The 14,142-nt window shown below is 37.1% G+C and overlaps 1 protein-coding gene across 1 annotated transcript in view; it reads left to right on the forward strand.

Annotated features, from left to right (window-relative positions):
* The window catches only part of DOCK4 (dedicator of cytokinesis 4), a 255,664-nt gene that overhangs the window by 77,294 nt on the left and 164,228 nt on the right, over positions 1 to 14,142 (forward strand). The window contains exons 2-3 of the mRNA XM_074870262.1: positions 12,751 to 12,834; positions 13,822 to 13,862. Of these exons, the coding sequence (XP_074726363.1) occupies positions 12,751 to 12,834; positions 13,822 to 13,862 (125 nt within the window). The remainder of the gene's footprint in view (positions 1 to 12,750; positions 12,835 to 13,821; positions 13,863 to 14,142) is intronic.

Here is a 14,142-nt window from a genome sequence, read left to right on the forward strand (position 1 = left end):
GACTCTTGTACTTAAGTCCTTCTATATCTGTAACCCTTTTCTAAGACTTCGTCTATTTTTGACCTTCAGAGTTTTGTGACAATGATGTTCCATAACTTGATTGTGCCTTTGTGAAAATATTATTTGGTTCGTTTCAAACCTGCTGCCAGATCATTCATTCCTTGAAGTTACTATGCTTTGAGGAGAAGGTGATACTAATTCCCTGTTCATTTTCCTCTATCATTTGTGATTTGCATACCTCTGTAATACCTTGTCAGTTAGGTCTCTTTTTCAAGCTCAGTTCTTTACTGCAATGGAAGATGATGCCCTGATGAGCCTTCCTGTCTTTCTCTAACCAGAACCTGTTCTGATTCTTCTTGTTTCATTTATTCCAAAAATGCAGAAGAGAATTTTGTGCAAATGGGGGCTTCACCATGGATTTTGGTAGTGGCAAAACTTCTGAATACTGCAGCAATTGGTTTTGTATAAGCTTTGGAGCTTTGAACATACTACACATTGGTTTTAATGTGGCATTTGCCACAAGCTGACTCTGATGTTTTGCTTACACCTTAACTGTAGGTTCTTGTTTGCTTGTGTATTGTTACGGTGGCAGCTGTAGCCATTATCTGAAGCACTGATCTTAGAGCGTAGGAGGGGGTAGAGGTGGTCCTCTTGATGCAGATAAAAACTCTTGACTTACCTGCTTGGTGTGTCTTGCTCCTGCGTCTTTTATGGTAACACTTCTATGGGTAATGTTACTGCCAGACTCTGAAAGAATTTTTTTCTTACATTATATTGGTGGGAACAGTAGTTTCTTCACTTAGCTTTTTGCCTAGTGGATTCCTGAGCACCGTCATTGCTGTTGGGCCGTACTGCTTTCTTCCTGCAGCACCGTACAGCTGTGACTTGGTCTTTGAAAGAAGAAAACTGGGTATTTAATTGTGGTAAATTATTTTTATCAACATTTATTTAAGGAATAAATTGATTTCTGAGATGTTAGCGTTCATAGCAGAGAGGAAAACCTCATCTAAAGAATTCTCATGGTAATTTGCAACAGCCTGACTTTATTTTCTCTGTGGACAGTGCGACTTTGTGCATTAACTTCAGGACACTGACAAGATACTTGATGGTACAGTCACATATGTAATTATTGTTTTAGTTTTTATAATTGACAGTGGTAAGGTCTGGGTGATTTACTTGTGCCCATCAGTATCTGAATATGTCCTTTCTAAGGGTGTTCAAACAAAAAGCCCAATAAATTTGGAACCAATTTCTGAAGGCAGATGTTTAAAATAAAATTTTTTAGTGGCTGGGCAATGGAAAAAATCCATTCACACTCCACTACCTGACCAAATAATTGTTTAACCACATGCATAACAACCAAAGGTATGATCACCATGGTTTATCACTTAGTAAATGTTCCTTTGTATAAAGTTTATTTATTTGTAGAGTCTTTTTGCAAAGGGTCTTCTGCTCAAGTTTCATCTTCTTGTTTCAGAAGGGCTTTTCAAGTATGGGAGGAAAATACAACTTTGTCCTCTCCTTACCTCAGATGCTGGATAAATCCCATGAGGCCTTTGTTACTCTATCTGGATCCCCAGGAGGCTATTAATTGTAGGGGAAAAAACCCTAGTATTTAAGAAAATGAATGATTTCAAATTAGTGTAATAATTATATCAGCTGTGTGTGATGTGACATGATGGTCCTCTTGATGAATAGTGGCACTGTGGCCAAATCTAGCCCTGGAGGTGCTGTTTGCAGTCCCTCCCTGGAAACTGTCCCTTCCAGGGCCGCAGCCTCCTGGGAGGAGGCTCTGCTCTTCCTTGCTACAAGTTTTGCCTTGACTTTTATTTGGCTTCATTCCCTGCCTCATCCATGCCCCTCTCAAGTGGAGTTTGGCAGCTTCTTTTCCTTTAAGTCTGTGAGTTTTGTACCTCAGTTCAGTGCAAAACAAGTACATAATGTGGCTTAATGGCGTGGACAGTGGCCAAGAGGATAGATTGCAAATCTGCTTGATTTGAGTTAGCTCATTTCAGCTTTGTTCCTAACCTGCTGTCAGACACAAGTCTTTTTACGTGTGTCTGCTCATTTTTATTATTTACAAAATAGAGTTTTTACTTCTTGTGGTTTTTTTAAGAGTTTCAGGAAAGAGTCTTGTAGGTTCTTTTATCTGAAGAAGGATGGGCAGACTCCTTAATACTAAAAGAAAAGAAATACCTGTGTCTGGTTTGCGTGGGACTGCCCAGTTGCTTGTCAAGACCTTGACTGTTTTCACTCAGGAAGTATTTCATGGTGCAGGATGATAAAATTTGTTTCCCAATACAAATTTCTTAGAAATACATCACAGTTTTCCATGCTTTCTTTGACCCATGGTATCCCAAATGTTATTCCTAGGCTTCTGTGCCAAATCTAGAGGAAGGAGTAAAGAGAGAGCTGTTAAAATGGCAGGTATTTTTTGTGACTCTCCCACGGTGTTAAAAGCCAAGAGAATCATCTTGTCTCTTGAAGTACTTGAAAGTAAAAGGATAAATGTTCAGATACAGCAATGAATTTTAATATAAACATTTAAATAGAACCATTTGCTCATACACTTCCTTCCCCCCTTCACATCAAACAGAACAATTGCCTCCTCATCAGAAATCTTCATTGTCCTAACTGGTTGTCTATACTTTTCAGATACATTTTTCTCATGCTCTTGTGCGCTTTTATAAACAGCCGCCAACTAAACCTAAGGTATCTTCACCCTTGATTTTGGAGTAATAGATGCTGTTTTTAAACAATCATGAGTGGTACGTGAAGGTTCTGATTTTTCAAGAGAATCCTACAGTTGCACTTCTGAAAGAGCACTGTAACACCACAGAGGTACTGTTAAAAGTATATATCCAGGTAGTTTTTTTTATTTTTCGGAGTTTTGATTAGGGAAAAAAGTGTATGCAGTTGTCATATTTCTGTTTGGTCATACATTTTAAGATGCTTGTGGGATTACGTTAAATATCTCTGAAGTTATAATTTTATGGAGATTATGGATTAGTGATGAAACTCTGCAGGGCTAAATACGGTGAATTCTGCTGGCTCAACTATTGAAATCAGGCTGAAAAGTGCAGTGGTTATTTCCAGCCATTAAACCTAACCATCTTAAAGCCAGAGTGGGATGTTTAAACTTGCGTTCAGCAGTCGCTGAGGATTTTCTCTGAGGAGAAAGTAGTTTTGCTTTACTAGTCCTGATAGCTGCATTCCCATGTATTTGAAATGGCTCTCAATGACGCTAGATGAAGAAAGTTCTGCCTCATTTAAGATAAAAAACATGTGCCAGGGTACTTGTAAGTAATTTGTAATCATTGTCTTCCTTAGTTGCACTTAATTCCACACCTTGCCAAGCTGTCCTATCTTTCAAGAGGTTTTCTGATGCTGAGTTCTTATCGACAGAATTGGCTGACCTGTAGGACAGGCTACAGAAGCTCACAATTACAGTTTAATGTTCGCTAAATTGCATAATTTGCTTATTGCATAAGTTTTTAGGGTATTTGTTTCATTACTGAAGACATGACTACTCATGATAAAACCATATTCCAGTCATTTTTGATGTGCAGCAATTGACATTTAATAAATGTGCATTGTAAGTAACAATGTGGTTAAATCTCACAGCTTACAAAACCAGAATAATTTCTTGAGTTATAAAATTCTAGAGAGAACACTGCAGGTAAATTAAAATAAAAATATACAGAACTCTTAGTGGTAAAATGAAACTACTTAAAATAAATTTTTAAGGGTTGAATGTCAGAGAAATACAAATTACCAGGAGACTAAAACTCATCTGAAATACAGTGGTACCAGACAAGCCAAAAACGAATGGCACTGAAAATTGTAGGATGTGTTGATTATTTTTTTTTTGTATTTGTGTGTGTGTGAGTTCTACTGATTTTTTCCGGTGATTTTTTTTTATTGTGTTTGACTGACGGGAGGTAAAATAGAGAGTTAAGCCCTGCTCTTCCAAAGGAAATAGAAAAAAACTGGACAGTGTTTCATCTATAAGGTCATTTGCTGGACCTGGCTGTTAGAAAAATTTTACTGTGGAAGATGGGTGCTCTGTCTCTTTTGTATTAGCGAAGAGAAAGTTTTCTTTCCTCTGCTTTTCTTGGCTTCCTTGAATGCTATTTATTTCTTGAATGGGAGTGAAATATTAAGGAGAAACCAATCTCATTTCCCAAACTCTTTGATACCAAACACAGGGAGTTTCTCAGCAACTGTACTGTTGTCTAACTGTTCCCCTTGGGTTGCTCTGATAGTTGGTGAAGAGTAATGCTGCAGCTTGCACAGCAGTCTTGTTTTCTTTGCAGTTCACAATACTACAGCTTTTCTGAGCTTAGGTTTGCATGGTGCTACTTGCAGCTTGTTAAAGGCTGTGAAATTTCCCCCCCCCAAGTTCAGAGCAACATGTTGTGTTACAGTGCTTTTGGGGAGCAAAAAGAAGAATGGGGAAATGTATGGTCATTAGACTTTGGACCATACCCAGTGTTCTTGCATTAAGTCAGCATGAAATTATAAGGATGTACTCATCTATTCAAGGCCTACTTTAAAATAAACATCTTTGTATTATTCTGAAAAAAGTTAAGTGTTTTCTGGAAGATATCTCCTGTGTCTATAATTATGTGAGGCATTTAATTTTCCTGTTAAATTTCTGCTGGTTTTGTAGGGATATGACAGGTAGCCAGTGAACCTTCCGGCATATACAAAAAGTATCACCATGAATCTGGATTTGAAATCATGTAGAACTTCCTGTCTCTTAAATTTAACTCTTTGGAGGTTTTGGTGAGCACCGCCTCATGCTTAAATGAGGTCCAAAATGCACTGAAGTGTTGTCATGAGATCTGGTACCTGTGATCACAGGACTTTGTTGGCTTCAGTGGACCTCAGATGATGCACTTGTGCTATTAATACATTAACCTCTCTTCTTTACCATACCCAACACTTACAGGAAGTTACAAAAAACCCTGGTAGTTGTTTGATTTTAATCAAAGACTTTGGTTACTGAAAGGCTATGAACAAAACATGAAGACTTTTTCAAGTTAAAGTTAAATAGCAGTAACTCTTTTCCTTGATCATGCTATTAAAAGTTAAGGCAATTACTTAACAAAGTCTGAAAATGCTTAGAAATTTGGAAATACTTAGTCTTAATAAAAGTCATAGTGAATAACATGGTTATTTTTAAGTAAAAAGTTTGTTCTCATAGATAATGTCATCTTAACATAATCTACTTTTTTCCACTTCCCTTCTACTAGCTGGATTTTTAAGCTGTTGCTGTTTCCAAGTAATGAAGGAAAATGACACTTAATCCACACTTACTGTTCAAGTTGGCAGTCTTACTGCATTGATACTGCATCTGTAGCTCTACATTAGAGAATTGTAAGTGAAACCAGCTGGTTGAACTACATGTAGACTAGTTCCTTTATTATAATTTGATTGAATGCATGAAATCTATACCTGATTGTACTGAGTCCACCTCACCTTCTACCATGATGCCTCTGACAGGTTTTACATTGACATTCCTTCTCTGTAGAGGAGGAGGCTCCTGAGCAAATTTAGAGAGAGGAACTGTGTTATCTATTCATAGACTTTAAAGTGTTCTAGATTTTCTAGACTTGTAAAGGCCTGTTTATTTTCTATTTACTTTTAAATTCCTGGTTCCAGAACTCATGCAAATCAAGAAATTGCTCTTAGCAGGGACAAGATATAGACATAACAAGATGCAGCAGGAGTTCAAGAAATACAAAGGGCTTAACTAGCTATTTGATAGAAGAATAAAAACAATGAATGAAATCTCATACCTGCAAGGACAGGGACCCTGGTTGTACATGCTGAATTATTCCAGTTTTGGTGTTCTAGATTGGCAGCCATTCTCAACAGCAAATAGGTGTCATCACTTGTTGCTTTTAGTGTTCTTTTCTAAGATAATAGTGCGTAATAGGTAGGGTACCCAAAGGAAAGAGTTAGCAAAAATGTTTGCAGATATTGGGAAAACTGATCAAGCTGTTATCAAAGAGGTGATAAGGTTCCTTCTGCCTGTATCTGAGATGCAGGATGCGAAGAGCTTGACAGATGTGCAGACAGTCACACTAAACTGATTACCTATGTTAGAATTGCCCTGTGGTTTTTTGGCAGCACTGTAATAGGGGATTTGAAAGTGATTACCTTGCTGAATTCAAATGTTGAGACCAGCACGGGAGGGACTATGGCCTGCTGCAGCTTTGTGTCATTTTTGTATTTCAGACTTGGCATTTGCTTTATCTGTATAGGTAGCTGGTGCTGGTAGAGGTAGGAATTCCGTATGGTTTTGTTTTGTTTTTCAGGCAAGTGAAGAACAGTTGTATATATAAGTATTCTACTTTATGTAGCATTTTCAAAGCTTGGACATTGATACAAACTTTTAAAATGTTTTTTGATGTGCCTGAGGTATTTTCATGAATAGCTGTTCAATAAATGTCCTTATTAGGAAAATTCCATGCAAGCAGTTATCTCTTAAGAACAATTGACTGCAGCACGTGAGCAGCACTTGAGGTGTTCAAAAGCCACACGTGGCGCTGGAGTCCTGGACTGTCATAATTGGAGCTATGCGTTTGATCCTTTTAATTGTGGTGTACATACACTGGTGAGAGAACTTGAATTCTTTTATTTAAATTTGAGAGTGCTTATCCTCAGTAATCTGCAAGAGATTTAAGGATCACTTCTGTTATTGAAACTAACATTCATATTTATTGTGTTTATTGAAAGGAGATTAGATTGATTCTCCCCCCCTCCCCGCTTTTCTGTCACTGTCTTCATTAGCTTGATTTTGGTTTGCAGCAAGCCTCCTAGGGTATCTGTAGGCAGCACAGTGCATTACTGAACAGATGCCCGAATTAACTCGTATATTAGAAGCATGAGCATGTAGCTATGCTATCATGCCACTCCATCCAGATCAATTCACATGTAGGCAAAGCTCAGTGCACGGGGTGACCTTTTACAGTTAGGTTTGGCCATTCTGCATTAGCAAAATTGTATACTTCTGTGTGTTGATGCTTCTAAAAATTCTGCCTGTTTAGAAATCTAAAAAGGTTCTTCAGCTTCTTTTGAGGAGAAGAAGCTTCATCTTGGAAAAGGCACATCTAAGGTGCAGAGAGGGGGACAAGAGATTGCTTATTCAAACTTTCCCACAAGAACAGGGGACATGAAATGAAATTTTACGGGGCACTGTAAAACAAAAGGAAGACTTTTTTTCCATGAAGCATATTTAAACTGGAAAGCTTACTGTAAGTTTTTTGGATGCTGACATTATGATGCATGTAAAGCCTGTTTAAGCAAATTCATAGAATCCATCAGCGGTTGTTGAACACAGAAGTACCATGTGTGGCTCAGGAGGTCCCTGTGCCACAAAATACTGAATGCTGTACCACAGGATGCTTGCATTGCTTGCCAGTGGTCAATAGCTTCAGACATGAGTTTACAAACAGTATCCTGGGTGGAGTCATTGGTATGGTTTCTTTTTTTTTTTTCTTTTTTATGTCTGTCTTGATGATGTGCTCTCTCTAATGTTGCATTTCCTCCAGTTGCTTACAGTGACAGATGTCTGTTGTATTTACTACCCATAAGTACATATCAAAGGATAATTTTTTACATTTCTGCAATAAAGACCACTGAATCAGAACCTTCCTCAAAGGTAATATGTACACATCATTACTCCTCAGCTAAAAAACTGCATAAAAACAAACTCAATTTTCCATCATAAGGGAAAATTTCAACAGTAAATGGCTGTTTTAACTAATACAATAACTTTATAATGTTAGAAGCTCCCTGGTTTCATTTATGGCTGCTTTTTTCATTATTTTTTCAACTGTTGAATAGAAAAGAAATGCCTTGAAATAGTTGTACTTGAAAGTCTCAATCTGTTGAAAGAATGGCACTTCAAGTCCAGAATAAAAACTTTAAAAATTTCTTTTTCTGCCAAGAGGACCTGATTTCAATTATGACAGGTAGTATCTGGAATCAATAATAGCTTCTGGTTATCTGTTAGGAGGAAAGGAGCAACAATGTCTGCCTCATTAGTTCTTATGTGCAGATCTCTAGTTACTTCAGGCATAAACATTTTAAGAATATAACTCCACGCAAAACTTTGAAGTGGGCTACCCACCCCTATTACTAGCTAGTCAGTTCCTTTTCTATCAAAGCATTTTGCTTCCTGTCAAAACCAGTCCCTCTGACATGGTGTTCCCACCCTCCAAATCTGTTATTTTCCAGTGTGTTTTTACCACATTTCTCTGTGGTTCATATACTACCTCTGATATTTAGGGCATTGAACTGGAGTCTAGTTTTCACTCCAGCATTTAGCATGCACAGTATGGCCAAGTAATTATTAAAGTAATTTACGTTTTCCTACCCCACATTCTCTTCCCCCTCAGCTTTCTTCAGTTGAAGGACTGTTTCTTATTATGTGAAACCCGAGTCTGCTATTGTGGTACAAATGCTCATTTTTGAGGTATTAGTAGTTGCTGTAGATGTTGCTTCTACTGCTGTTGATTCCTTTCTACGTGGGCGTGTATGTCCTGCTTCTCAGCCAGAAACTGCAGTGTACTGTGTGTCTCCTTTCATAGCGTTGAACTTAATTTTAATGTCTGACAGGGGGGCATCTTGAGCACCATGTCACATTGCACCCTTTGTGGGGAGACATTTTCATTTTATAAACAAAAAGTCAAGGCAGTCATGAGACCTAGCATGTTGTTGGTAAGTCTCAAACATGTTTTTATAATGCTAACTCACCTGTAAGATTTGAATGCACTAGTTGCAAGTAGAAAAAGAACCTTGTTTTATTTTTTAGAACAGCAATGCTATCTGTGTGCTAGATGAGCAAAAGGTGAGTTCCTGCACCAAAAACTTAGTTTAGGCTTTAAGACCTTTGGCTTGGATTGATCTTTTAATATGCCAGGTGATTGGATATGTAAAACTGTCCAACAGTGAGCACACACAGGCGGTGATTTGTATGAGAGCAGAAAGATGAAGTTTTGAGAAGCTGAACATAAGAGCTCTGTCAGATTGTTTAGTCTCTTTCCTCTTTTCCCTAATTGCAGTGGTGGTCTGATATGAAGGTAAGGATTGGAAACCTCTTTCCAATTATTCACACTTGTAGTGAAAAACTGTGAAACACATAGAAAAGATGTCTTGTTAGGTCTTATGTCACATTCTTGATTGAACTGATCCTGTTCTATTGAAATGTAGAAGAATATTAAGAAAATATTAGCACATTTGATTAGTAGTTAATCACAGACAGGTAGCTGGTTATCTCATAAATTTTCTTCTCTTTATGCTTATCTCTACATAGTTCTCATGGAAATGGGTTGTTTCATAACTTGGGATTCACTGCACCTGCGAAACCCTAAAAATGTTAAGCTTGACATTAAACCCAAAGCTGCTTTAATATTTCATGTCACTGTAGTTCTCACTGTATGATTTAATCTTCAGTATGGATTAGGTTTTTGTGTCCCATGTTGTTGTCTTGCTTTCTTATCCTCTGAGCACCCTTTGGCAGCAAGAAAATATTTAATAATGCCAGCTGGCTGCTGTATTTAACTCAGTTTCTAAAACACTTTTGAGAATTTATCCTCCCATAGACTTTTATTCTGGAATTCCACATTTCTTCAGTGTCTGAGAGGTGATTGAAGAGGGCATCAATCACTATGTCTGTGCTTGAAACACAAACAGGACATCTATATGACCTTCAGGTACTACAATGACAAAAAAAATGTATCTAGATGTAAGTGGTTTTGATACTTAGCTTCCTGGGGACGTGCATGTGGACAGTGCATCTGCAAAGACTGCAGATATTGGTAGGTGAGCTATATTCAGAGTGCCTTTCTATTCTCCTGTCCATCCTTCTTTTCTAAGCTCTCTGCTATCCAGTTGCAGTGAAAGTGAGAGAAGGTGATAACCATACCAGCTACTGTTGTTATAAGTATGAAAATGATGTGTATTTGATACACGTGATTTAGTGAATGCTGTGTGTATAAAATGTCCAGTTCTGTAAGTATGATAAATGTGTACTGCTCTCAGGTTGAGAACATCTTAAGCCATGATCACCACAGAGTGATTAATTATGTACTTACTACTACTAGGAGAAAGAATTAAGGAGCATCTGCAGAGTGTTGCAGAACAATGTGGTCATTAGAGGAAAGGGCAAGAGTTTCAGTACATCAAATTTAAATCATGGCTTGGTTAAGAACCCTGTGTCCTAGCTGAACCCTGGGATTTTCTCTGGTGGAACTGTAACTACCTCCTTCCATGACTTCATTGTTATCCTCCCTGTAGTCTAATTATGTATATATGCCACAGATAAACTAAAAACCCATGAACAGCCACCTTCTGTCTCTGCCCCAATTCTATAACATCACTTGATTAGTAGAAAATTAGCAGAGTAAACATTTGTCTGCTAATGCTAAATTTATCTGTGGATTCCTGTGCTTTGCATTAAATTCTCTGCTGCTCTGCAGTGCGCTTTCTTTTGTTTTGAGTGACATTGCTAAAGAGTATGGGCTGCCTGTTTCGAGCCTGAACTCACTGCAAGACCTCCACAAGAATCCAGCCAGAGTTTTGCGAGTGGATTGGGTTAATGGTGCTGGTTGAGCAGTACAGGTGATGCCCTTGTTTCTTTATTTCTTTTTCTGGAACTCTGCAGGCCATCCTTCTGAAAGATATTTCAAGGTATAATTTTTTTCTTTCATACATGCTCTAAACCAAATTCTAGCTATTTTCTACACTGTCAGACTGCAATCTTTTTTTGTCTTAAAAGTTTTTTTTGAAACTTCTCTTAAAAAAAAAAGAAAAAAGATCTTTAACAGATCTAGTAACTAAGCAATAAAAACTGAATGTCACGGCAAAGTCATATCATAACAATGTGACAGGATATATTGGCTTTTAAGGAGAAAATTACTGGCATTCTTTTTGTCTCATGGAGTTTAAAAATAAGACATCTCACAAGTGTAATAACACACTAGGGTTTGATTTGATTTTGCATGCTTCTTCTTTTAATTCCTTAATTTTATTTCAGTGGCTGTAGGTGCTATTTTGACAGGCTTCATAATTCAGTTTTGCTTCTTGCAAGCTAGAAAGGTGACCAGAATTACTCCTGCCATTCCAGTACCACAGAGGAGTTTAGATATACATTTTATTGATATTCAGGGAGTCTTGTTTTTAATCTGTTCATAGTTAATAAGCTGTTTTAATTTTTAGATATTTGTATAAGGATTAATGGAAAAGTCTCATTTTTAACACTTAGACAAATTTTTTCAATGTACAAATGATGTCTTTTAGCTAACCCTCTTAAAAAAATTGTGTACTTGATAATGGGAGGGAACCAAAGTAACTCTTTTTATTTCATAATACTTATCTGAGGGTATTTTAGTTCTCTGTAAATACATTGGAGAGTAGGAGGAGCACCAAAATGAATAGAGATTGATTCAATACACATGCCTGGGGGGAAAAAAAAGCCCCAACCTCAATGCTACTGGTCACATGTTATATCAAACTCTTAGGGACTGATGAGGTACATAATCTCACAGGCCTTTTTTCAAAGGGATAAATAAAGACCATGGGTTAAGCACAGTGATGATTGGAATCAGTGAGTTTTGAAGCCTTAGATTCTGAAGAAAGATTTGGCAAAAATTTGCTTTTTGTACATTTTTATACATGCCATCTATAGTATAAACCATATCCTGTTGGTTTACTCTTAAAATCTGGAACTTTCTGGCAAAGATTCACAAACGCGTTTTCAGTTTTTGTGGTTGCTGACAGCTAATATCTCCTGCTGCCTTTGACAAACAATATGACAAGCACAGGCGGTGGATGGAGGATTATATTGTGTTTGAGTGTAGTCTCTGCCTGTGGAGGGAGAGACCACTGATAGCAGGCAAGAGCTGCCAAAATGGATTGTTGTGACTCAAAATCTTGCAGGTCCTTTGGTGGAAGAGTAGTTACTTTATATGCATGTCTGCACCTGTAGGGTTTCCTTTTGGCTTTTTCATGTGAAGAATTGTTGTCACACCTCTGAGCTGGTGTTTTTTTTACTTTTCGGTGAGATTTGGTTTTTCGTGTCTAGATGGGTAGATACATGAAAAGCAGCAAGACGGCTGTTAGGCCACTAAGTGATTTTGTGCATCGTGTCCTGCTGATATTCGTAGAAGGCCGTTTTCCTCTTCAACTGCAAAATTAAGCTCCAAAAGAGTGTTACAATACAGAGAATCAAAATCATGCTTTACTGGTCTCCACCCCCTAAGCATTTCCTCACATATGGGATTATATGGAGTGTCGGGTCTATAGCATCCACTAAGCGAATGCGAAATAAGGTTTTCCTTTTGTGGCGCGTGGGCGGTATAGATGGCAACAAAAATACTGGCACTTTCAGCTTGCAAAAGTCTGAGGTCTGATATGTGTTAGTGTGAGCATTTGGAATAAAACAGTTTCTGTCCTTCAGGGTAGTTACGGTCTAGCTAATGGTGTTCTCCAGTACAAGCTTTCCATTCGTGTATAGTTGGTCTGTAAGTGTTTCGGGTTTTTTCCAAGTTCTGTATTTTAAATTTTCTGCTCATAGAAGTGACTTAGCCTCTGCTTCTTTCTACAGCTTACTAAATTTCAGTAAGCCTGTTTGTTCTAACACTTAACTTCCCCTGTTAATATACTATTTTTGTTAACAAGAGGAATAAAAGTTGTATTTAAATGTTGTAAATAATTGAAACTTACTATCTTTTTTAGTAATAGCTGGTTTTCGAGGGACAGTCCCACATGGCCTATCACTGGAGATTGGAGACACCGTTCAAATATTAGAGAAATGTGATGGTGAGTTCATAGGTTGGAATTCCAGTGATAATGAAGTTTTGTATACTGTTGATTTGAACCCTATTATTACTCATTTCTTTTCTTAAATTAACACATTTTTGAAGTCAATAATATAACACATTCTGGCCTCTTCATTTTTTTTCACAATTCCAGTGAACTCCAATCCTTATGATAATTAATTTGCCGTTCATTCTTTTTATTTAATCTCTGTTTAATAAACATTCATAGAGGATAACAGTTAAAACAGCAAGGAGTTATTGTGATTCTTCTGCTTTCTTGGTATTTCCAAGTGAAGCCTGGCTGTTAGCAAGACCCTTTCAAATGAATTCAAAGTCCTAAGTTCAGATCTTAAAGCAGCGTAAACATTCTCTTCTGCCTTTGTTCTGAGGTGTAGAATACTAATATGATTTCAGCAAACGTCTGTTACTAGTGTAAGAGAAATAAAGTTGCATGTTTTTAATAATCTGCCGCCTTAACACATTTCTGACATTTTCTGTCAATATGATTTTTTGATCATTTAGGATTATGTAGGTATTTTTTGGTTTCATATCAGGTTTATATACTGTTAACATTGTAAGAAATTTTCTTAAGGAAGGCATAAGATCTGTTCTTTTGAATCAGGTATATTTTAAATTTTGTATTGTAACATGGTTGATAGATTTAGAGCATGAAGTCCAAAAATGATTTGTAAATGTTTACAGTGAATATGAAACCGTTTTCCTTTTGTCTGGTGTGGTGTCTAGTGCAAAATATACCTGGGTTACATTGTTAGAAACATTTGGGGATACAGGTTTAAAGAGTAATGCCTCGAATTGTGTGAATTCAGTCATCTGAATATGAGCTGGTTTAAACAAAATACATTTTAAAAAAGTGCAGTCTGACAGCACTGTGTAATTGTCATAACTGTCCAAAAGGGAAAAATTAAGTCTGTTTTACATATGGAAATGATTTACATACTTCAAAAAGCAAAATGTTCTTTCTTCACAGGATGGTACAGAGGATTTGCCTTAAAAAACCCCAGTGTTAAGGTAAAGGTCAATTGAAGTTTTGCATTCTTTGTCAAAAATTTATATTTACTTTTTAAAAGCTAGTCTCCATGTAAGTATATGATACTTACTGTTAAAACTAGAGCTTAGTGTTAAGTATATTACTGATAGTGCTTTAATTAGATTTGGACATGGATCATGCTCCTATGTATTAAGATGATACAGTTTACAAATCCGAGGGTCTGGTGTATTTTGTTTTATTCCTGATTTTTAGACCGTGAACCCAAAGGAAGGTAAGTTGAAGAGGAAAAACTACTGAGAA

This window comes from Strix uralensis, chromosome 5 (genome assembly GCF_047716275.1).
Source record: "Strix uralensis isolate ZFMK-TIS-50842 chromosome 5, bStrUra1, whole genome shotgun sequence".
Lineage (NCBI taxonomy): Eukaryota > Metazoa > Chordata > Aves > Strigiformes > Strigidae > Strix > Strix uralensis.